The 24639-nt window shown below is 38.3% G+C and overlaps 1 protein-coding gene across 1 annotated transcript in view; it reads right to left on the bottom strand.

Moving 5' to 3' along the window:
* Positions 1-1952: 1952 nt before the first annotated feature.
* LOC100369511 (glutamate receptor ionotropic, NMDA 2B-like) overlaps positions 1953-24639 on the bottom strand; it is a 72231-nt gene continuing 49544 nt past the window's right edge. The window contains exons 2-11 of the mRNA XM_085502741.1: positions 13264-13986; positions 12877-13085; positions 8428-8735; positions 7301-7426; positions 6205-6425; positions 5917-6077; positions 5300-5481; positions 4870-5108; positions 4032-4186; positions 1953-3178 (exon numbers count right to left, since the gene is read on the bottom strand). Of these exons, the coding sequence (XP_085358867.1) occupies positions 3043-3178; positions 4032-4186; positions 4870-5108; positions 5300-5481; positions 5917-6077; positions 6205-6425; positions 7301-7426; positions 8428-8735; positions 12877-13085; positions 13264-13986 (2460 nt within the window). The 3' untranslated portion in view covers positions 1953-3042. The remainder of the gene's footprint in view (positions 3179-4031; positions 4187-4869; positions 5109-5299; positions 5482-5916; positions 6078-6204; positions 6426-7300; positions 7427-8427; positions 8736-12876; positions 13086-13263; positions 13987-24639) is intronic.

The following is a 24639-nucleotide window of genomic DNA, read 5'->3' as shown; positions in this document are numbered from 1 at the left end:
TTCAACCATAGACCCTCCAGTACTGGAGGGTCTATGGTTCAACCTCTGTGCACGGTTGGTAAAAAAGAGTAACCGTGCTCTGTGTTTTGATAAACATTGATTTTCCCATAATCCAACGCGCTCTGCTAATTACGAGTACGAGATGGGCGCAACATGCACAAATTACCACCGGTGGCTCCTTTGATACCAATCGCCAAAAAAATCTACTTGAAGCTTAGTAATGCCTCACTTTAGGCTGAATGGAGTACCCTCTCCGAGTAGTCTGTTGACGGGCTCAGCTGCCTCGGGCAGATATATTGAGAGAATCTTGAACCAATGTTGCTATGTGAATGCATGGTCCGCACGTCCTCCTCAATGTCTGACGTTTCAATAACGCTCGACGTGTTTGTATCGTAACATGGTAATTGCAATATAGCCCCTCAACGTACTCTTATTGTACCAATCGCGTATAGTTTTAAATGAGTTGTTTATAAAGAAAACAACTCAAGTATTGGACGTGCTTCTCCAACTAATCTTAATAAAAAAAATGCCTCACATCGTTGTTTTCAATGTTTTTTTTTTTTAATAATGTTTTTTTTTTTAATAATCCATTTTCGAATCCCGTCTACGGTTCGGTGATGACACCCTAAGATGCTGAAAAATCATTCACAACCGAATTTACGGAACTGCTCGGTGAAGTTCGGCTACTGACAAGACGGGTATCTTGAGAATAAGTGAGCCTTGAATTTATTACAATACACATATTGCTTAACATGTTCAAGTATATTTTACAATAAAATACTTTTTGTCTTAAAGTCCAAGACTTATGAACAGTCATACAACAGAAATGTCAGTGTAGCAAAGTCGACTCCCTAGTGAAAGTAAAAACGTTCTTATTAAATTATAAATAACTAAATAACACAATACTTCGCTTATCCCCAGCGAGTGAAAAAACACGCTATTCCTCACAGTTGTCGTTGAATACTAGTAATTCAACTTAAATATGGCTTCATATTCATTAATTTAAAGGAAATATACTCCTCGATATAAGATCTCTGGGTGGAATTTAGAAAAATGTAAAATGTTATTGTGTGAAATTTGGTATTAGATAGCGCCCGTGGCGCATGCGCGAGATATTTGGGTCTCACATAAACAAAGATGCCGACTTTGACTGTAGCGCAGTATAAACTGGGACGTTACCGAGCTTTAATATAGTATTTTTTTTATGTGATTGGAAGGTATCGAAGAAGTCCCAGGTGGTAATTAGTGCAAGTCACACAAAGGTCAAACCTCATACTTGTGATTCCATTAGAAGAGCGCATTGGATTGTGGGAAAATCAATGTTTATCAACACAAATGTCGCACATGCGCAGCACGACGCCCACTGCCCTTTAACCAAATGCTGGCGAGTGGACGATCAAAGTTGTCAATTTTAGCATATTCTGAGTTGTTGGTATTTTGATTTCGTATACCATGCCCAAAACGGACAGCTTACAAGATATAGAACACTTATTACCCATTTCAAGACGTCAGGGGTACAATATATACCATAATGGCTTGGTACACATTGCCTCATTGTATCCTGGGAGTGGGGAGGGAGAGGTTCATTGTAAACCTGCATGTGCCGCCAAATGGATCAGTTTTTCTCATTCAGGTGGTGAAAATATACCTTTCTGTAAAAAACAAAACAATCATAGTCTAAGAGGGAAACGGTTAGAGGTCGTGGGTACTGGCGGCACACCCCTATAATTTTGATAGGGTAATACCCCCGGGAATTTTTACGGAACGAGTATTCGCCCACCTGACACATTTTCTTCATATATATGCTGAATTTTGAAATCAGGAGTATGTCAGTTATGCTTCTGTTGTCCATTTATTATATTACTAGTACCTCGGTGAAACAAACCCGGATGTCCTGAAACTAATAGAACAAATGATGACCGTGACGTCATACAATATGAACGCCGACAAACTTATTATTAGAAAGAAAACAAAAAAACAATTCTTTATTAATTCATTCATCACCCATTCTTACATTACTATTAAGTACTGATTATGACGTTAATTACTACCATATTGGTTTAATTGGTCGACTGTATTGCTATGTTTGATCGTATGCAAATAAGATAACGCATTATTCGAAGTTATGTTCGAAATTAGTCAGCAGCTTTTTGTTGCATCATATCGATCGACGAAGATCTTAAGTCGGATTTTTAAATTATATTCCAGAGCCTCGTTTCGAACGAGGCTGCTGAAATTGGATTGTGGATCACCCCATCATGTGGTTGCAATAAGTTTCCTCAGCCGCTATATATAAATTGTTTTCATGTAAAAACCTGACAATCTCGATATTCTAGAAGTAAAATTACCATGTTGTTTCTTTTCCTAAAACAGTTTCAATTTGAAAAAAAACACACATTAGAACTGGTATGTAGTAATTATTTTGTTATTATTTATTGTCCATAGGGTTAACACCTACGGTGACCGTCAAAAACGGCGATTATACGACCATCTTTGCCACTAAGACAAATCCACATTCTGTTTTTCAGATGAGGATAGGTTCCTATAAACCGGCTTGGAAAACCTACTGGCGATTACCGCAATAAACGGACGTCTATGAATAATACGGCATCGCTCCACCGCCTTATCAGTTCACATGCCGCAAGTTCGAATCGTTTCTACTACGCAAAGGAAACACTGGAAAATCAGCCGAACACTTCGTCGATTGTGCGCAGAACATGGTCGTCCTACATTGCGGTAAAATAGCTTTTTCTGAAATGGATCGCTTACAAATCTTGAGATTTCGTGATGTTGGCAATTTGTTGAACACAACAGCATATATAACAATGGCGCTCCGGGCCTCCGCAAATTGAGGTTGAGCTAAAACTGCAACGCTGCCAAACACCAATACCTTCTTCTTGGTAACACGCAAAAACAGGCTCTTCCCAGTCTGCCACGTGTTGGTCAGACACAAAGCAACCACCAGTAGCGAGTGCTGTTAAACAGCAAACTGTCTTCCCCCGTACAACACCGGGTACTCAAACCATCACTGTTTCCTGACAGCTATACGGAAGACTCGTGAAACTGTACAGCGGCACTTGTATCGTATGAAACAGAGTCCAGGTCGTCAATATCAGAATATTTAAAGATGCTGCTAGCTAGGGATCCATGGCGACGGTTGATGATGGCACCGTTTCCTCTGGTAAAAAAAACAAAGTACAGCATATCAGCAATGATTTTACACTACTGGGGGAGGGATGGCAGTGAAACATGGAGAGGAGAAGGAGGAGTCGATCGGCTTAAAGCGCGGTGGTCGTCACGCAGCGCGTGTTCGAATTTCATGTAAATAAACAATGTATTTTACACGTTATTATACGTCGCTATGAGTCCCATAACGAACAGGACGCGGCGCGTCGACTGCCGCCCTTTAAACTTCAAACAATCATGGAAACGTATTTACTATAAATTCAAGCATTTTCAGATGAATGCATAAAAGGCATTGTCCACCGACGAGCACGTAGTATGCAAGTTATTAAAAATCTGACTTTCATAGAAAAATTTCTTTGTCACACAAGAGATACAGATCCCATGCTCTTAAAAATCAAGATCTGTACCAACATGTGTTTACACCGGGCAAGCAAATTGAATCATAGATTGCGGCGATGCGGCGTCCATCTCTCGTTTTGATTGAACAGTTTTATACAGTATTAATACTTTATTCACCAAACATGTACAACAACCACCAATAGTCGCGCAACACAGTGATATTTAGGGGGTTAGGTTTTCCGTTTGAGTCGAAGCGTATATATAAGGCAGAAGTTGATACGTTGATAAAACCCATCAACAAACAAGCTGCTCTCTGATTGGTCAAACTGTTAGGTGTAATGGTTAGATAGCCAATCAGGCACGATTTTGTAAGTGGATTCGCATTGACTTGGACTCTGTTAAATAATTATTGATTACATTTATTACAAAAATGTTTTTTTTTTATTGAGTATTAAAAAAACAACAACAACATTTGTTTAAAAGCAAAATGAAAAACGGTCACATACTTGTCATTCAATCGTTCTTCCAGTTCTTGGATTCTTTTTTCCGTCTCTTCTAATTTTCCTCTCACGTCTTTGCATAGATCACTTCTACACTTTCGTTGTTGTCTTCGTATTCGCTCGTCTTCGTCGTCTTGAGCGCCCAATAAGCTCGTTGTTTGCTGGAGGAGTTGACAACAATGGGAGATAGAGTTATTATAATGTCGACTTTCCGTATCCGCATGGAGATTATTATTTACACTCTCAAGACATCAATCAGTGAGTGAAAATATAATATTATTGCGGAAATACTAGTAATCAGAACTGAACATTAGTAGTGTACTTGGATTTCCATAAGGTTTTGTTTTATGGGACGCTGAAATACTATGTACATAAACACACAATAAATTGTTTTCGAATCATTGCCGGATTTTTAAAACTGCCTTATATTAAAGCGGGAGGGTTGTCACGTGCGCACGCACGGGAATTGAGTCCCAAGCGACAATAACACACGCTAAAAACGCAAAGACTCATGGGTAGACGGTTGTTTGTATGGCTGTGGCCATCTGACGCATGCGCAGGTGACGACTCTCCCGCTTTAAGTGTGATATTGGAAAGAATCATACAATCAACCAGAAGCGTCGAATACACGTATGTCTGTACTAGTAATTGCTAAATGTTCGCTTTTTAATCTAGCTACGTCTAAATTCTGAACACAGAAAGTCATGATCGTCGAAGTAAAGTAAAAACAAAACAAAACAAGAAACACGAACCATACTTGAAACGTAGTGCGATATTGATAATATATTTGTTAATCAAGTGACTATGGAAGTAATGTCGATTACATTCTGGTTAGTTGACATACCTCACTAATCAAAGTCAGAAAGTTCATGTTCTTCGTGCGTCCGGCACAACACCTTGGCAAGCGTTTATTGCACGAGAATTCACACATAAATATCATGAAGCTAATCATCACAGTGGCTATTAGCAGATAAAAAGCACCAGCGAAATTAGTCACATTGAGAGGCCTACTACTTTCTTTTCTTAGGTTTTTATTTGTACACACCCCTTCGATCCACTTAAAACGAAGCTTGTCAAGAACACCTGTAAACGGACAAAAACAAGAAATGGGTTGGATCAGAATGCACGCCACCAAGTGTTCATATTTGTGATAACTTTTTTTCTTTCGAATAAACGAACGATGCTATTTATTTTTTTCTTTTACATGATTTCATCAAAAAAACAAAAAAACTGATAAAAATATTAATCGTCATATTGCACAAACAAACGCATACCCAAATCATCGTAGAGAAGCAAAGTCTTGTCGAATTGCGCTTTCCATGGCGAACCTCGACTGAATGCCACGGCAAATCCAGTTGATCCGTAAACCTTGCCTACCATTACAAGATTGCACGAAGGGTCTTTATCTTCCAAGTTTTCTAAAACTGCTGAGTCATAAACAAAGGCATCGATGATTCTGAAATGTTGTAACAAATATATGCATGTATACGTCATTAACCTTATTTGCCGTGAATCGTGGCTGTGCTTCAACTTGAAGTTGGTGTTCAAGTATGGACAATACATATCATTGTATAAGTAAAAACATTAATGGTAGTCGTCGCGGCTTTCGATATGGTTAGCGTGCACTCTATAAACACAAGTATAATGCATTGTTTGTTAAGACGAAAATCGAACCGATCGTTACGTGACTGTTCTCCGCACCCCACCCGACAAATCTTACAGCCGCCGCCGCCGTGAATTCGATGGTTCGACCCCTTATGGTGGTGAGATGACCTGATGGGGTTTCAACACCACCACTGAGTGATAGACTGCACTGAGCAATCCTCTCCGGCATCAGATGCAAGTCTAGATGATCAAGAGATCCATGGTTAGTGAAAGGACACATTCTTACCCTGCTTCCAGTGCAGCCGCTGCATCTACCGCCGATGGCTGCACGTAGTCTTTCATATATTTGTACATTTCTGGATAGGTTTTCATTATTAGGCGCTCCACGCTGGTATGTTGCACCGTGCCGAACTTGAACGGTGGGTCTATCAGATCGGGATGCTGTATCTGAAATAAAGAAATGGAAAGTTCTAAAAAATAACCTCTGGAAATAATCCACCGTCTTATACTTTTATAATGTTTGACCTTCAGGGCATTTAGACAAATTATGACGTCATGTGAGTTCTTTCATTACCTTAGTATCGTTAATACCGGTGATTTTCTCGTGCCTTTCCTCGTGAATCATGTGCGCTGCCAGGTTGCCAGTGTACATAGCAACGAAAACTAGTGCGAAGGATGCCCACATATTGGTCATGAATTTACCCGTGTAACTGCGCGGTACCTTGGCAGGCACGGAGTTGTTGAAGAGAATACCCCACGTCATCCATACGGCTCTCCCTAGGGTGAAGTTGGATTCTGAGAGACAAAAACAACAGATATTTATTTCGGTTATGAAGAAGGTACCCACAGGTAACGATGAAATCATTATGTTTGACCTAGCGAATACGATGAATTTAATGTGCTTTATCACATTTGGCAAATGAAGTATCTGGGTTGCGTTTTCTTCGTCCAACCATGGTTAACCAATCACGATCGTAATTGTATATTCAATTACGCGCAATCACGATCGTGATTGGTAATCATAATCACTTTCTGGACCGTGGTTATCGTGATTGGCGTCCTTCAGAGAGCGATTTAAAAAAGTTTGCAGTTTTTACCTAGCGGCATGCAAACATATTTTCTGATAACATAGTTTCTGCTAATATCGCGTGATCCCCTGCTGACATTTTTGTCATTTTGTGAAATTGAATAAATGGGGCCGGAGGAAAATCAATCAAGATTACGTGTTTTGCTTGAAGAGTGGATTTTAATAATGACGTTATGGCGCCCTCTAGCTATACATCACCTCGGTGACGTAAATAGACTATATATTCTACTAGTAAGTGGTGAGCGACTACACACTGGAACACACTGGTTGGTTCTCGTCTCAAGTGTCATGACGCACCAAGCAAGGGACAACGGGAACCAGTGATTCAAACACAGCGCTTGAACGACATCGATCCGTCAACCTCAAATTGATGACACAGAAGCACTTGAGCGTGACTTCTACAAAGAGGCGCATCGCCATCAAGAAGGTACTAGTAATTGTGTATATCCACACCAGCACACCAGACACAGCCAGAATTTAGCCCTTCGAACGATTACCACGCGAAATGCGAGTACCATCTCACCTGTAGTGAGGGGAAACTCTTTCAGTTACGTACAGAAGTTGTCACAAGAGGGCATATTACCTTTTAATCCCGCTATCTTTCTGTTATATCCAGTCGGACTGACAAACTCGAAAACGAAGACAGATACAGCGGCCACATTCAGCGTAACGACAAGAACGATCACCCAAATAGCGATGTCAAACGGAGCTGCATTGAAAAATTAGAAGAAACAATAACGTGAAACATTTATTAGAGATTCGTAATTTTGTAAATCCTGCATCCTATGGGTGCAATTAAGACGGAGTGACCTTTCACACTTGATCGGATTTATACTACAAGTACTAGTATGTTTACAACTTATATATTACACTTCGAAAATTTAATTTGGCAACATGGGTATAAAATAAATTGCATTTTCAATTCATGGAAACAACTCCGTGATCCCAGGTTGTTTTTGCTATTTTAGAACCTATATATATATATATATATATATATAGAACCTATATATCACCATATAATATATATATATATCACCTATATATCACCGTATTTCACCATATTTCATCGTAAATTATCCGAATCAGGAAACCGGGCGCGATTGTAGCGATCGTGATTGTATGTGCGATTAAATTTGATCTCGGCCACCATAACGCTCTGGACTGGATTATCGGGATTAGAAATGGCGGACAGACGATAAAGCAGCCCTTCGAATTGTCAAACGTCTAAAATAAATATGCCATTTCCAGCTAGCGTCATGCAATATTTGGATAATTGAATTTTATGCAATTTTCGAGTGATTTATCATTCATATTTTTTTTTGTCATTTTGAAAAGTTTAAAGAAAGTGCCAATATAGCGTTGATGACGTCAATTGACTTCAAACTAACCATAACCACCGTGATGCAAATCGTGCAAAAATGCACCCTGGTATAGTACACATTGTACCTTACCTTACATGTCATGCCCTCCAACGACGGAGCGCTTCATAAATCGAAATGATGTAGACGGGTGTAAACAACTGAATATCTGTTTCGTTGTGTAGTCGTTCGTCGTTTAGAATATTTAAAATTCCTGCAAAACATTTATTTATGAATTGACAGACGCCCTCAGCGGAACACCTTACACCCATTTACGTCACAGAAACGCTTCGTCGCTTGGTGACGCGACATATATAGGAAAGGTGGTCGTCAAAAGTAATTTTAACCATACCTAAAAATGCGTGCGGCAACACAACGCCCGACGATTTCGGTACTAGTACAGCGACACCAACGTCCATGAATGGGACAGAGAAATCAATGACTTTGTATCGCTCTGTCGACATCTTCACTGCAGCCACAGCGGCGTCAGCCTTACCCTCGATCAGATCTTTAACGATACCGTTCCAGCTACCGTTATCGAAGACTACTCCGTATAGGTTGTCTTCAACGATGTAGATGTCGTAGGTAAAACCCAGATCTCGACTTATCATTTTCAATAGATCCATACAGTAACCGGAACAGCATTCCGTAATCACCTCACTGAAAGTCAAGCCAAAAGATGACGATGATGCATAGTCCCTGTTAGTATTTTTTGACTTCCATGTTCGATATATTGACATCACAACCCACTCTATGTCAGTAATAACACATTCGAAATTCGCAATTGAAACAAAAATGGAAGTTGCGTCGTAAATAACCACCATTTTAGGTTTTTGGATAATGAAATAAACATCAAACGGTGACTGGTTTCATATTTTCAGACATTTTCGTCACAGAATAACATTTAGATAAGGGTTTGAAAAAAAGTCTCTTTGTCATAATTTGAAAGATATGGACACAAAACACTATACTAGTTCCATATGTTCCACGCTATACAAAATGTACCAAAACAAATGCGATACTACGATTATACAAAATGGCAGAACATTCTTTCAAGTCTCGTTCGTTCATTTCAAATATCAAAAAAATACCGATGGGTTACCGATATTTACACTCTGGATTAGTTACATTTCACGAAGATATGTTCACACAATTTTACCACGACAAGATTGTTGGTTGATTGCGAGAAATTGGAAAATTGAATCTATAAAAATGAACTTGAAAAAAAACACATAGGAAATGCACAAGTCGTGTATTTAACGAGACAGTCGGAAATTTGACTCCTCGCCGAAACGGGGGAAACGTTTCCTGCACGCCAGGAATAAATCAATTTTTAAATATTAGGAAACGAGATCTGTAAAACCATACAGTTCTAAGCGTTCAATATTTTATACTTGCAAATAAATATTACACGTGAATGGTTATTTAATAATATTTGGTTTCATCAATGTAACAACTGTCATATTTATGTTAGTGGACTTTTTCTCCGACCGAGATATCATTTGTATGAACGGTATTATAATAACACATTTCCTTGATACAATTCTTGGGAAAATCCACCCGGGATCCTCTCAAAATACAACAAAGCCCCTATCCGTAAGATATTAAATCCCCTGTCCTCACGATAATGAAAAGATCATTTTAAAATGTTCCCCTGTCCTCAATATAGTGAAAAAGGAATCTTGGCATGCACTCGAGGAATTACTAAAATACCCCCCCCCCCCTCCAGCCCACACACACACTGGAAATTGCAACAGTTTGTACGATGAACATCTTTGTTACCTATACCCGATCCACCAAAGTGTGACGTACACGCAATGTAGTGGAATTGTTGATTATTACCCCGGAGATGTCACGTGTCATCATTATCGTCTGCTATACCGCGAATACATGTTTTATATTATTCTTCACTCCATGAAACGCGATTCTAATTTTGAATCATGAAATACACATCAAACGGTGACCGGTTTCAATTGCCTGATTGTCGTGAAGTGCATGCAATATTCATTTCGCCAATACACTGGCGGCAGGTTAAGACAAATGGACCAGTTTGCGAAAATAAGAGCGGAATAAATCAATATAATATATTATGTTTTCATTTGATAACAAAAATAAAATAATACGAATAATTATGTCGCCGCATATAAAATCATTTATAATATACGGGGGGGATGATTTGTATAAATGTATAGTCATGTATAAAGTTGGACGCCACATTGTACAATGGCATTGCCATGTATGGCATTATTATAAAAGAGGCGCCAACTCTTCTGAAATTAGAATAATTTAGGAAATAAATTATCACCTCAACTACCTGGAAACCCCCAAAATAAATATCCAGCGACTGATTCCCCGATTCTCTCTAAATCCATTCAAGCGGAAAAAATCAATCCCGTGATTATCCTCATTATTTTATTGCATTTTACTGATTTTCAGACTGCGCGCCCTCTCTGGCGGGGGTTGAGTGAAGACACGCACAATTTCTTATTGTTTTAGTTGAAATATTTTCCCCGTTATATCATTGCTGTCAAGTGCCTTTAATATTCGTAAGGAATACACGGCATATTGCGCATGCGCACACGGAAAGACTATGTCAGACATCCCAAATGAGGCTAGAAACACTACACCGTTCACATAACACTCGCAAGTTGGAATATTTTTTGTAACGAAGGATAAGAGTGAAAAATCATGTCACGTTTACATAGATGCCACAGTGAGATAGCGAGCACGCCGTGTGTATGGCGGATAAAAATAACTAGTGTAAATTGTACTTTGGAGATTCGTTTAACTCGTATTTTATCTCTACTTTGTAACTCCCTCTGGTCCGATTTATATTGTACGTTCTATTCGACATACGGTATCTAAATGCGCAAATGATGTTCTTATGTTATGATATTTTGTTAAAGAAACGGGTTACGTTATTAGCGACAGCGTAAAAAGTCACATTCATCGCGCCGCGTCGTGTTACATATGGGTCCCATGCGATGTCGCATGCATCAGGTGTACATTGTTTGTTTACTTGAATCTGAACACGCGCTGCGCGTCGACTCTGGCGTTTTAAACGTTCGTCTCCGCGAACAAAAATATATGTATTTTGTAATAAGATTTTCCGCCAGACTTTCCCTGCGAGTTTGATTTTATGTCAATGTCCACACCATGACGTCATCTTTGCCTATTACGTCACACGGTTTAGTTATTACTGGTATGTAGCCATCGTCAAAATAATGACGGATGAACAAATTGTATCGGTTTAATGAAGTATAGACTATTAATATACGGCCACATTAACCAATGTTTGTATGCTCGTTTTCATGACCATCTGTACTTTACATTTATTATTCAGTTCGTCATGCAATATGTGGCAAAGTCGGAGAGTTTCAAGAACAAAATGGCGCTTTCCGATATTTATCGCGCAGTGTTATGGTCGAAGTGGGGACCTATCAAGACGTGTAACGCGTGTAAACATACATGGGTTTTTGAACGCACGCTGCGCGTCGACAACGGCTCTTCAAAGAGCGGCGGTCGTCTCGCAGTGCGTGTTCGAATTTCATGTAAATGTATTTTACACGCGTCGTGTACGTCGCTATGAGTCCCATATCGAACAGGACGCGGCGGGACGACCACCACCTTTGCATTCAGTCTCCCTTTAAGGCCAGACTTTTTTTATTCCTTGTTTCGCGAGTTTTTATAAGACAATTTTTTTGAGGAGGGCGGAAAAAAATAAAATTTATTATTTTTTTTCCATTAGATTTGTGTGATTCTCAAAGAATTGTAAGTGAGATCATTGATCGGAGAGAAGAAATGAAATAAAATTGTATTCCATGTATAACCTTGTTTCTCATCTGCGTGAGACTTCAGTACTTTGATCATGATACTCCCACGAAAATGCAACTTGGATTTGTTATTTAACTTGGGGAAATCAACGAGGGGAGTCACTGTAAAACGTATGTTGTTGTAGGATACCTTCGTGATGCTTCGACATGAATATCCAGTGTTTCATGAAAATTCGAGTTGTTATGACCCCGAATAATGTGTCAGAAAAGGAGCTGAAATCGAATATGGTGTGACAACTTGAAATCTACGTAACCAGCAATTCAATTCTGAATCGCTTGAAAATCGCCCAGTGGGTCATTTCACAAATTTGCATTGCATGAATGAAGAGCACGTAATTTTCTATCTTTATGTATAATCTCGTGGGATCGTCGTTGAATGCACGTATTCGTTAAGCTCTTGTGAACATGATGAAATATATTGTAGATACACCCGCCGTACGTCGGTATGTTTGACCCCCACCCCACCGTTACGCTCGGTAAATCCTGTCATAAACACATGGAGACTGCATATCATTACAAGATGATTCAACGGAATTAGCGGTTACGAGAGTTACACATCAAGCGATTATTACTACTCAAATTATGCGCCATTTCCGTCAGTCGTATTTCACGCGATCTGTATTTTATAAGGTTTATATGTTGTCATCATCGGAGGTCATTGAAACGCTGAATCATTCAATACATCTTAACGTTACATTTTTTTTTAATTTATTTATTTTTTTTTTTTTTTTTGATGTCGGAAGAAATTGCCAAGAGCGTGCCTGACCCTAAATTGGCGTAATAAATTGGGCCTATACAGTTCCAAATAGAGGCTATTAGAAATCGCAAATAACCGTGATTACTTGTTGTTACTTAAGACAGGTACGTTGTCGCGCGTCTCGAACCAAATAGCAGTAATAGCCATAAGCATTATACTAATTTCTCAGACCCGTGTCCATAAGGGTGATAGATTAATAATATTTACCAACCCCGTTGTTCCATCCAGTCTTGAACATGCAATGCCAGCCTGGCATGTGACATTGACTTGTTCATAAGGCACTATCGTGACGAAGGGTTCCTCTACTATGGTGACGATGCGGAGGTGTTTCCGATGGGTGAACCCCGTCGGTGAAAGCTCAGGATTACCCATCCATTCAATTTCTCCAACATCGACAGTACCGTTTTTCCACATTCCGACCTGGAAACAATAACATTTTTTTTAGTTGGCAACTAGTCGCTTGTATTTATATACAACTTTCACGTGACTTGAAATAGCGTCAATTTCCGGCTCGGAGTTTATGATGTCCATTTCTAATTCTATTTCAATTCAGTACTAGCCACCATACAATATTAAAACTAATAAAGGTTATAGTTACCTTTTTCCAAATATGATTTTCATTGAGGCTAGCAAAAATTATTCGAGGATTCTGGACGAATCCCGAGTCTGTAAATGCAAAACTGCTTCTCCCCGGCACGGAAATATTTTTTAAAATGTCATAGAAGTCCGTATCGCTAACGTTTGGATTATTACAGTTTCTTTTTTTACTGTCATATGAAAATGACCTGGTTTTTGAAAATTTAACGAATGTTTCTTTGTATAATGAAACTGCGTCGACTGTTCTTTCCTCGAAATTATACGCTAGCGATTGGAATTTTACTGCTATTAATCCAGGTGGGAACTCTGAGGGCGCTCTCCGCAGACTCTCCATGCTTCCCATTGCCAGTTCCGCGGCTATCCATACGTATCCCTTATCGAGGTAGTTGAAGGATTTTGCATATTTGAAAAGAGTCCTTGCCTCCTCTCTAGTGGAATATAAAATATGTACGGAGGTATTGCTGTAGGACAGTTCTTGCATTGGAAGATACACATTCGCCGAAACGTCGACGACCACCGATTTGGCGATCTGCCACTGGTAATAGTAGCTCTTCAGCTGCTTGATCTGCAGCTCCAGTTCGTGGAGGAAGTCCACGTGACCTGGTGCGTTGCTGGTGATCACGTTAAAATGAAACCACTCATGGTAAGCTAGAAAATCCAAAATGGCTGCACACTGCTGATGGATGGATGCTGCCAGTTGCAATAGCGTGGGCGGTGTCTCGGTCTGAAAGAAAAATTGTACAGAATGAAAGATTTGGCGAATTAAATGTCAAACTCACTTCATGCAATAGATTAGCATGCTGGGATTCCTTGGATGCCAGTAATTGAACCGCCGCGAACAACAACCGACGCTCACTCCGGCGCGGATCGGGCAGCGTATACAGTACGCTGATTTATAGTACGTCCCAAAGGAAATCATGCATGTCTTCGTTACGACCCGTAAATTCGTCGTGATTCCTATAATGAACCGTCACTGTCGCGAGCCGATTACCATGATACTTATCTCGAAGAATAAAGCATAAACATGGCATACATTATTGTCCCGATCAGATATTTATTATGTAATCATTCAAAACTTTCTGTTTATTTATTCGAGTGTAAACATAAGAAGAAATTGAAGGAAACGCAATTAGTTAACATAATCTATCCGCCACTATTGATTCTATTGCTGTAGCAATTCACATATTAGAACTCTAATCAATGCATATTTATTGATCACACACTGTGAACTTAAAATCTATTTAATACGGTCGCTTTACAATTAATAATCGTCATATAAGTGTGAGGGTTAACACAATATTCGCATGGAGATAAACTAAACTTACTGTACTAACAAAGTAATTGTGTATGTATGACAAAGGGAGCTGTGAATAGAACGTTCGTGAGATAGCCATTGCAGTCATTTCCACTGCACTTTGACATTTTTATCTGGCGAGTGGTCAAATAACATGTATTTCGAATTTTTTTTTAATTTTTTTCAGCAAACAATCATGTATATATGCTATTGAGTAATGTGTTACTTGCTTTCGACTCTGGCATCATCAATATTATACGACCATCCCTTGGGCAGGCAATAAAACGTGACATTGCCCTCATGAACAAGCGTTATTATTTGAATATTCCCTCTTTAACCGCAGTTGTCTGAATACGGCTTATTCGACGCATAGAATTCAATTCAGGGACAGCTAATAGTCGATATAACTGTGGCTAAGTTTAATTTGTCACATGATTTAACGCGTTGTTATTATTAACAAGAACGCAGTATAAACTAATGTTATCTATCGCCCGTTTATTTGTCGGCGAACAACTTTCCAATTTCGAATCAAATTGCTCTTTTATTGACTTTTTTGTACTTGTCAGTTTGGTGAGAAGACTGGATGACGTGACATATTACAGGAGGGGCGGGAGAGAATTGCATACTGGCGACACTGTGATATTTTCTTGGTTACATTAAGCATGCGCATACGATGCATGAACGTAGTATAGCCCGGAGCCGTCAAATCGCTGTTTAATTCTATTGGATGTACGTGGTACAACACGAAACACACATCGATACATTAATCATTCAGTATGTGCTGTATTATTTTCACTCAACTATGTATATTTTATTGGCGAATAAGATATACTTGACGAAGCTGGTGTGGTGTTTCGTGTACTGATTTCCATAAAGTACACCCATCAGCAAAATCCTACGAATAATTTGTTGGGTAGATCAGGTGTTTTAGATATTGAAACACAGGAGCTGACTCTACGCATGAATTGAGCGGTTTCAGATTTTATAACGCCCCAGAAAATGCTTCGCAAATGGTGCAATTGGATATCCGTATTCTTTGATTGAATATCTTTCATTTATTCATTTCGTGGGTAATAACATTCGTCTATAGAGGAAGGTTTGTTGGTTGAATGTATAACTCCAATTATCACACATCGAACTAACATAAACGGACATTTTGCGAATACGCCCAGTGTCAGCGATTTAAGAGAATCAAATCGATTTGCACAGCGATCCAATGACGTATGTGTTGTACCTAACCTTGGATGTATCTCACGGAGATTGACGCATGGATGCTCACTGAAAAAAAATCGATAAAGCCCACTTGTTCAGTTGTAGCACGTCTGAAACATTTGTGGGTGCAACGATTGATAATTCAATAAACACTTTCCACGGACTGTATTAAAAACTGACCGAGTCACATAAACTCTGTACACATTGGAGATAACACCAGAACACGCGTTTTTCCAACAAAGCTAACGCGAACAAAATAGCCAGTGTTTAAATTCTCTGCCGATTACAGCTGCTTTTGACAATGAATCCTATAATAGTGGAAGAACTTGAGATTCAAGTATAAAATTACTCGAGCGAAATAACTAAACAGCTTAAAAGCCGACTAACAGTATCTGATTCTCGTGTTGTGGGAAATGAAAGCAAATTGGAGTAGGTTACCTTTCTGAGCCGTAGTTCCTGTTTTTACTGTATAAGCTGCGTGAAGTAGCGCTATGTTTTCCGTGTTTAACCGACGTTCAACGTGATCAGATATAGTGCACGTGAATACATTTGTATGCCCTTGTTATTTTTCGCACACGGTCAAATACAGTACAATTCACGTACTCAGTATTTCAGACGACGAAAAAAATTGATCCCGTGCCGTGGGAGACAATTAAGTCCTCGTAAAGCGACGAGTCGCAAACACAGGAGTGATTAAATGCCATACAATCATTACTTGAAAATACAGACACATGCCGTCCGCCGTTTTAATTGCTAATCAAATTTTAATTAATTTTAAAACGTGATCATTTAGCACGTACAACTGCGGTGCGCCCTCTAGTATTGTGCCACTTAATTACTAGTATACTTTTTTCTGCGTAGTCTTGGCAACATAATCTCAGTAGCTTGCAATTTGTCTTGGTTCTCGTGACAAATTAAGCAATGTAAACATACGAACAAGGTAATAAATTCGTAAATAATCGTATCTACTTTGAAATTATTCCCTATTTAGCATTTCCTTTAATGCTCAAATGTTTTACCAATTATCTTACCTTATAAATACTCAGTAATCAATTTTGTAAATTTAATTAATGTCATTTTCCTGGTATTTGCTAAATATTTTGTATATCCAGCCGCGAGGAAATGTATGTTTTTTAAATTATAAGGTAATTCTTCAAGCGATTGTTATTAGAGAAGAACATATCCGGATATAAGGCACTGTGCTAGTGATGTGATTATTATTACACGTCATATTGAGGCGAGGAGGGGTTGGTGGACCACCGCACAGAAGTATTTTGACGACGTGCAATTTCTGACAATGAAAAGTAAGACGTCGATGTAATATTGCCCATGGTATGCGTTAACGTTACCGTGAAAGAGTAACATATACTCGAGGTTTCAAACGATCGTCTTTGTCTCTAGGATGTTGTCGACTGCAGCTGTACTCCGAAGTAAAAAAAAAGTCTCTGTCAATTTCCGATTGAGTATTAACCTACCACCCACTCGTACGAGGGATAAAACAGTCGAATGAAGCACCCACCTCCTCGTTCACTGCTCGTAAGATGCAGAGGCGGCAGAACGACATTGTGCATGGGGGCGAGATCTTGAAATCTAGCCCCTCCTGAAATGCTATTTTCTGTATTTTGAGGCGCAAATTGGGTTTCAGCTTGATTTTTCCGCCTCCGGTGCCGCCGCCACTGAGATGCCACAGAAACAGAATATGGACGGTATCTCACAAAGTCGATACTGGAATAACTGACACTCGCCTCGAGATACAGTGCCACCACTGAATTCGTGTGGTAGTCGCTGGATTCTGTTACACCAGAAGTGTCAATCGCAGACGAACTGTCACGTGCTTAAACTGCTGCAAAAGTGGGATTAAAGCTATATCGTTTTTTAAAATTAAAAATATGTTCTTAGTAACCCGGTATTTATTTCAATGAGGGTCAAATTTGATGCTATGGTTTTTTATAAATTAAATAATATATCATAATTGGTAATTGGAACAAAAGTCAAAGGTCAAATCAGTGTGCAATTCCTAAATGGCTTACAGTGTATAATTTTTTTTTATAAGTTAACACAATCTAGGAATAATGTTGCTTTGAAATTTCCAATGTATGATTATGTACATACAATTTGCTTCAAAATAATTCAGTTTATTAATTTTGGTTTATTTTACAACGTTCATATACACAATTCTGTTAAGATTTGTCTTAAACTGAATCCGATGATTTCTTCTCGAACACAGTAATTTTGATTTGTGATTAAGTGATTAAATAAAGCATATGCGCATGCGTTTAGTATTAATGATACGTACTAGTACTAATATTTCAAAAGGCATGTGCCAGTGCAAGTCTAAAATATCACGCCCTAGAGACAGGCGTCTGTTTTGACGACAAATGCCCTGCTATTCAAATAATCGTGTAATTTGGTCGTTTACAGTTTGTCATTTACAATACAGTAAATATTTCAAAAACTGTATTTTTATTGGCGCCAATTTACGTCATAGAAACGTCTGCCCCTTGATGGCGCGGTTTGTAAAAATAATATGAGGTTATTAAGAGGATACATCAAAGTATGCACGAAAACAGTACAGTGGCAGTATCGACCGATGCCCATTTCCTTATATGGTAGGATGAAAATACCCCATAAAATACCGCAAAATTACGGCACGCTGTAACTTACGGCGTTACGGTAATCCAATAAAATAATCCAATGTGTTACCGTGACCGATACGCGATATCGAACATAAATACTGTGTGGCCAACCCTGAAGCATTTGACTGAGAGACAATAATTCAACTGTCAATTTCCCAATATTTCAAAAGGTCTGAATAACTATTCATTTACTTGTCAATATTAAGACCTTTCTTCAGCGGGTAATCAAGCATAATTGAACTTTATCAAGATATGGAGTAGACACGTATGTATACTTAGAATGACAGCAATTTATAGATCAGTGTCTTTAGCGAGTTTTATGTCAATAATCGCCGACCCAAACAGCCGTGTCGACAAAGGCTGTCGCCCACTTACGTAATGGTTTGCCTTTTAATAGCTCTCTCGCGTTTATGGCAAATACACGAATCTTATATCGATAGCTCAATGAAAGTAAAATTTCCCGGTGTCCAAAGCAATTTGCGTCTTATGAGAGCCTTATCTCCGAAACGTTTTCACCAAGGATTGTGCGCGCCTGGTTAAAAAGAATATCATTCTTTTTTGAGGATTGTTCACCAGTTCGACACAACTGCTGATATAGATACAGTTACAACCACATTCGTTGGGATTACACTCGAGAAATGTTGTTTTTAACTAAAACTTCTAAACATTGATGGTTAAAGATCACATACCACATTGCAAAGCTTTTTAAAAAAATGTTACGTCATTCATATGTGATTATATAGACGTACGTTCGTTCTAGTGCACGGAGGTTTTAAACCGTCCTTCAGTTCACTCTCAAGCTAGTTTTAGATTATTACACCCCACTCGCAGTTATAAATTCGTGCTTACACTTGATATAGAGTGTATCAAATTAAATCAGTATAACGCAAGGTAAACTACGGACCGGTGCTCAATGACTGATTCCATCGACATACACGTGTTATTTTGATTACGTTATATTTTCACACCTCGTATGATTGACATGCACAGCTAGATGCAGCAAACGGACCTGCGAGCGCTCGAGGCTGAGTCACAGTGGCGCAGCGAGCGGCAAAAGACCAGAACAGAGTCTACTATGTTACCAGCACAGAAAGTTACGCACCCCCAGTCAGTTTATTTTTAAACCACATTCCCGAATGTATCCGTAAGCTTTTATTTTAGACTATTTGAAAATCGTAATGTAATACCATGTTATGGCATTTGAGACTGAGATTTGAAAGAAATGGTGGGCTAATTCATTCAAAGAAACCGGGCAAAATCTAAAATATAAAAGCAAATCTCTGAAAATGCAAACATGCAAAAGAACCGCTACCGTTCTACTGGTCTAAAAACAGCTCTCTCATATCGTGAAATCGACAATTGGGGGAATTCGAAACTCGTATATTTAATTGACAAGACCTGACCTGAATTATATGACGTATTGTTCATCCATTGGAAATCGTGACTTCAAACACCGACATAATTTAATCACCGTTCCGTAAAAAGAAGCCACACTCCAGTCGAGAAGATAACTATAACCCTCAATTGGTTTAACATTTGATTATTATTATTGGTGTCACACAGACAGCACTATTCAGTGCTCCTCAATAATCACTAAATTGCAAAATCATCTCGGCTAAAATCGTGCCCTTATTTTTTGTGATAATTTTCATTGATTCTGTCATTACTTATCTATTTCCGAAACTGGAAACCATTGATAAATAAAATAAGAATTTCGTGTATATTTGCACATTTCTGTTCGATTATGTATGTATTGCGTTAAATATGAATACAAGTATCCCAGAGCGCACGCACAACACCATTACTCATTTATGGAACGAAAACTAACAACATTTTTAGGTTTACGGTAGATAAGAATTGAGTGTAAATTAATATTATGCTAACGATCGTGAGCAAGATTATATTATTGGAGATTGAAAGTGATTATACAATATATATATACAGCTGTTCCATAGATAAGCGCCCTCACACGCGTCGGTGACATGGATACGTCACCCGTCGTCCGACAACTACGTAATGCACCGTGCAGCGTAAACAACACTATCTCAGTCATTACGTCTATAACGAGTATTCGTCACTTGGAAATGATACTTGACAAGCACGGCACACACACACACAGACACAGCACGAGATATCGAAAATGTAAAAACAGAACATATTCCCATCGAAAGCGAAGTCAATTTGAGAAGAAATCCCACCGGGACTTCTTCAGCGACATGGGAAATTAAGTTCATAACGTTGGCAGAGCAGCCACACTTAATAAAGTGACCAACTAATGTACAAAACAATTGGGGCTCGTGTCTATGTTTCTACGTTGTTCTTGTTAATATAACTGTACAGAGAAAACACACACACACACACACACACACACACACGCGAACATCATTCTTATGCGGGTCAGGTCATATCGGAAAATAATGGTTCATAACTCCCAAGTAACACATAATTAGATAAGAAATCTCGTTCATATAATTGTATCAATCGTTTGAAATCCTTTCATGTCTTTTGTACAAATAGTCAGCAAATATAAACCTCTATTTAAATAAAGGCTGCTAGGGAAGAACTTTATGTTCCAACAACATATACGCCTTATTGTACAGTCTAACCCGAGTTAACAGCTACAATTGATGCTATATGCTCTTGAAACTTCGTGAAACAAACAAACAAACTACATTTTTTCACTAAGTGAAATAAGCTTCCATCGCACTGTGCGTTGCGTGTGAGATCCTATAAAAGTATCAGGATATGAACAGGACTGAGATCACCGTAAATCATGAATGCACGCACGTAAACACGCAGGAAGATTTCACTAGCCCTAAGTCAAAACCATCATAATTGTATAACAAGACTATACAGATTACAAACTCCTATATAATATGATTTTTTTCTGATTAGAAATCAACGAAGTTATCAACCTCTCTTCGAAAACGGCCTTACATCCTGTCCCCTCTCACATATAACTGATCTCGTATTAAAGCAAAATTACTTCTATGATTAGATTTACGGCCATCTTCAACATAAATGTATATTTAGCAAGTATTTACAACTGCAACGAGTAGGCTATAAATCACGTCTAGTAGTAGAGAATTGTGGGATTATTGAAAGAGTCATCATCCCCACCCATAAGTACTGAACGCAATGTTTTAAACAACTAAAAACAACTATTAGTACTGCACAGCACCTGTGAGTTATTGTGTTTAAAATGTCATTGCAAGACACACTTCTCAGACATGTATTTTTACTGGAGGATCTCTAATAGAAAAGCTTCAAGGCATAGTTCAGCTGAAGTGGAAGCTATAGTTATTTCAAATACTGTAAAATTACTAATTTTCACTGGGTTTAAATGTCACTGATTTAGCATTTCAGGCATTTTCAGTGGGGTTTAAATTCACAGTTTTATCATTTAGATAATGTGTTCTATGCTCAATTTTACATATTCACTGGGTTTCAATTTAGCGCATTTTTTCAGTCAGCGAAATAAGAAAAATTAAAATCCAGTGAATAATTAATCCTTTTACATTAATTTTGATACCTACCAAAAAACCATCCAGTATCCATAAATCTCTATTGAAAAGCAATTATAACGCATACATATAGTTAGCCGACTTCATACGTTTGGAAACATTTCAATTTCTGCGTTTAATATCACAATAACAAGAATTATTCGTTAAAATAGAGAATTGAAGCTTTCATTATGAATTATACAAAGAGGGGTATATGTCTATCAAAGTGTAACATACACGGTATTGACGCATTCTGGCTAACGGTTTTCAAATGAAGTCACCAATTTAGTTGTTGACGGGCAAGGGCTGAACAATATTCTATATAAACAGTTCCTCTACATCATCACAGTTGAACTAAAAAAAAAAGTTAAAAAAACAATCATACACTGAACTAGTATGTATGGTCATGGTTGATAGGAACACGTTCACGTAACATTTCTCATCAAATATTTTTAATATCCAATTGGTAATCTATCTGCATCTTTGATAGCCAGCTTAGAATTGCATTTTAATGAGGCCACATAACCACTCGCCCCATGACAGTAGCTCCCGATGTGTGAGGATCATACCAATTTCGGTTGAAATCCGCCCGAGCGTTCGTAAGAGATCGTTGCTCAGCCAAGCATGTGTCTAATGTACAAATTGGATTTGTTTAAAATAATGAACACAATTGCGTGTACATCCAAATTAGCACAGTAACATATAACAACATTACAAAAGATAGAAAATTTAATGCAATCGCACAAAATACACATAAGAAACGTTTAATTAAAATCGGACTGTTCATTGTGCAGTTACATTCACACTCTTATTATACTGGCCAGCGTGTTGGACTGTGTCTAACGGGAAACTGAAATGGTAGTAGTGTGTTGAGGCAAGGTATACGTATTTCAGAAGTACATAACAGTGAAATTATGATGATCAACTCAGTGTTCTACGAATCCGGCACTAGTTTTAATTTGTCATATTTTCGCACGCAATTCTAAACGCATTTACGGAAACGTTGGCAGACTTCTATGTGGCAAATCCCGGACATGGAATAGCTAATGCCGAATATTAGCGGCCTATTTGATTTTCTGTTAATATGTTGGGGTGATATGTATATAAGGTAACTGCTTGATCACACGAAAAGCAAAATAATCAAATATCCAGACTGTATACCCAGTCATGAATAGACATTACACATAAATGGTTTCTAAGATTTCATTTGGAATGAGAGAGCCACGAGACTTCAGAGTTCTATTTCTACGAATATATCTTTGTCACCACGTGATCTTATGATTGGACAACGCGTCACAGTAGTACACGCGTACGCGTTGTTTGTAGATGAAGTAATTTTCTTTGGTAAATTGTTACTATTTCACATTTTTCAGAGCGTTTAAGAAAAAAATAGTATCAGCTATTGATAACATATTTTAAAACTAGTAGGAATAAATCAACACGGGAGTCCTTCAATAACAAAACACACCAAGAATACGCGCAGTATAAGTCTTTCACCACAAAATGGCGGCGTGTGGTGGCAGAGCGAACTCTTGTTTTCTGGTGAATATTTCAATACTATTTCTGGCGGATTTGATTCTTTTAATTTAATTAAGCGAACATTTCCTTCATTTAGGGTGTAAATCGCTTAATTGTTATACTGATTAAAATAACCGGATGAAGTAAGCATAATTGTTAAGTGTCAGGGACTTGTAGTTCGAACATATTCATAAAGGCAAATGAGTTCTATGCAAAGCTACTTTGTGCAGTGATGATAAGTCACGCCGAACTCCGCACAGTTTGATGCGCGTTACTTATCATCACTGCACAAAACAGCTTTGCATAGAACTCATTTGCATATTCGAATATGTTCGAACTACAAGACACTCGGTTACCCGGTTATTTTAATCACTTTAATAAAACGTTTTACGCCCTGACTCCGATCATTTTCAGTTAATTAGAATAAAATACTAGTATACATGGCTAGCGTTAGAAAAGTGCAGTACTTTCCAAGACATCGAAGCGTTATATTGTAAATTAAATGACTAACTTTCTAAACTCACTAGAAATTTTGTGTTCTAAGACTGTTAGATGCGGAGAATCGAATTCGTTCAAATCATAAATAGTATTGATATATTCACCAGAAAACAAGATGAACGGAGTTTTTAGGAAATCCCTTTGAGTAAAATTAGTGTGAAATGTTTCTCTCCCGACTATTTACGTTAAAAGAACGTTTTTTTTCCCAGTTTTAATGCATCACGTGCGCCATTTCACTACAATAATATTACCTTGCAAAACATAGTCCGCAATAAAATTGTTCGTATTTACGTGTTTACAGAAGTCAGACATTAATAAATAGTTCGGTTGACGCGTATATATTTTTTTTCCACTTTTCGTAGTTCGGTTTGAAATGTAACAACTGCGGAAACATGATGGTGCGTAGTGAGGTGATTGATGCACTATTGCTTAAAGCGCAAAGACCTATGGGAAGGAGATTGAAGTAACGAGAATCGAACTGTTCGGAGTTCTGTTGCATAGATCAGACAGTGAGCGCGCTGACGTGAGATAACGACACATTATTTGAGCGGAAAACATGTCTCCCGACTCCCTCGCTCACAATATCACAGTATGAAGTGCTGTAGTACCAATGATCACAATGGGCAAGTTCAGAAACTGAATTGTGTTTTTTTTGAAAAAAACAAAATGGGCGTAACATTTTGATACTAATATTAATATACAAGCACAAATGAAAT

The sequence above is a fragment of the Saccoglossus kowalevskii genome, chromosome 8, assembly GCF_978046115.1.
Source record: "Saccoglossus kowalevskii chromosome 8, keSacKowa6.1, whole genome shotgun sequence".
NCBI lineage: Eukaryota > Metazoa > Hemichordata > Enteropneusta > Harrimaniidae > Saccoglossus > Saccoglossus kowalevskii.
Note: the sequence above shows the minus strand (reverse complement) of the source record. Positions and strands in the feature narration are given on the sequence as shown.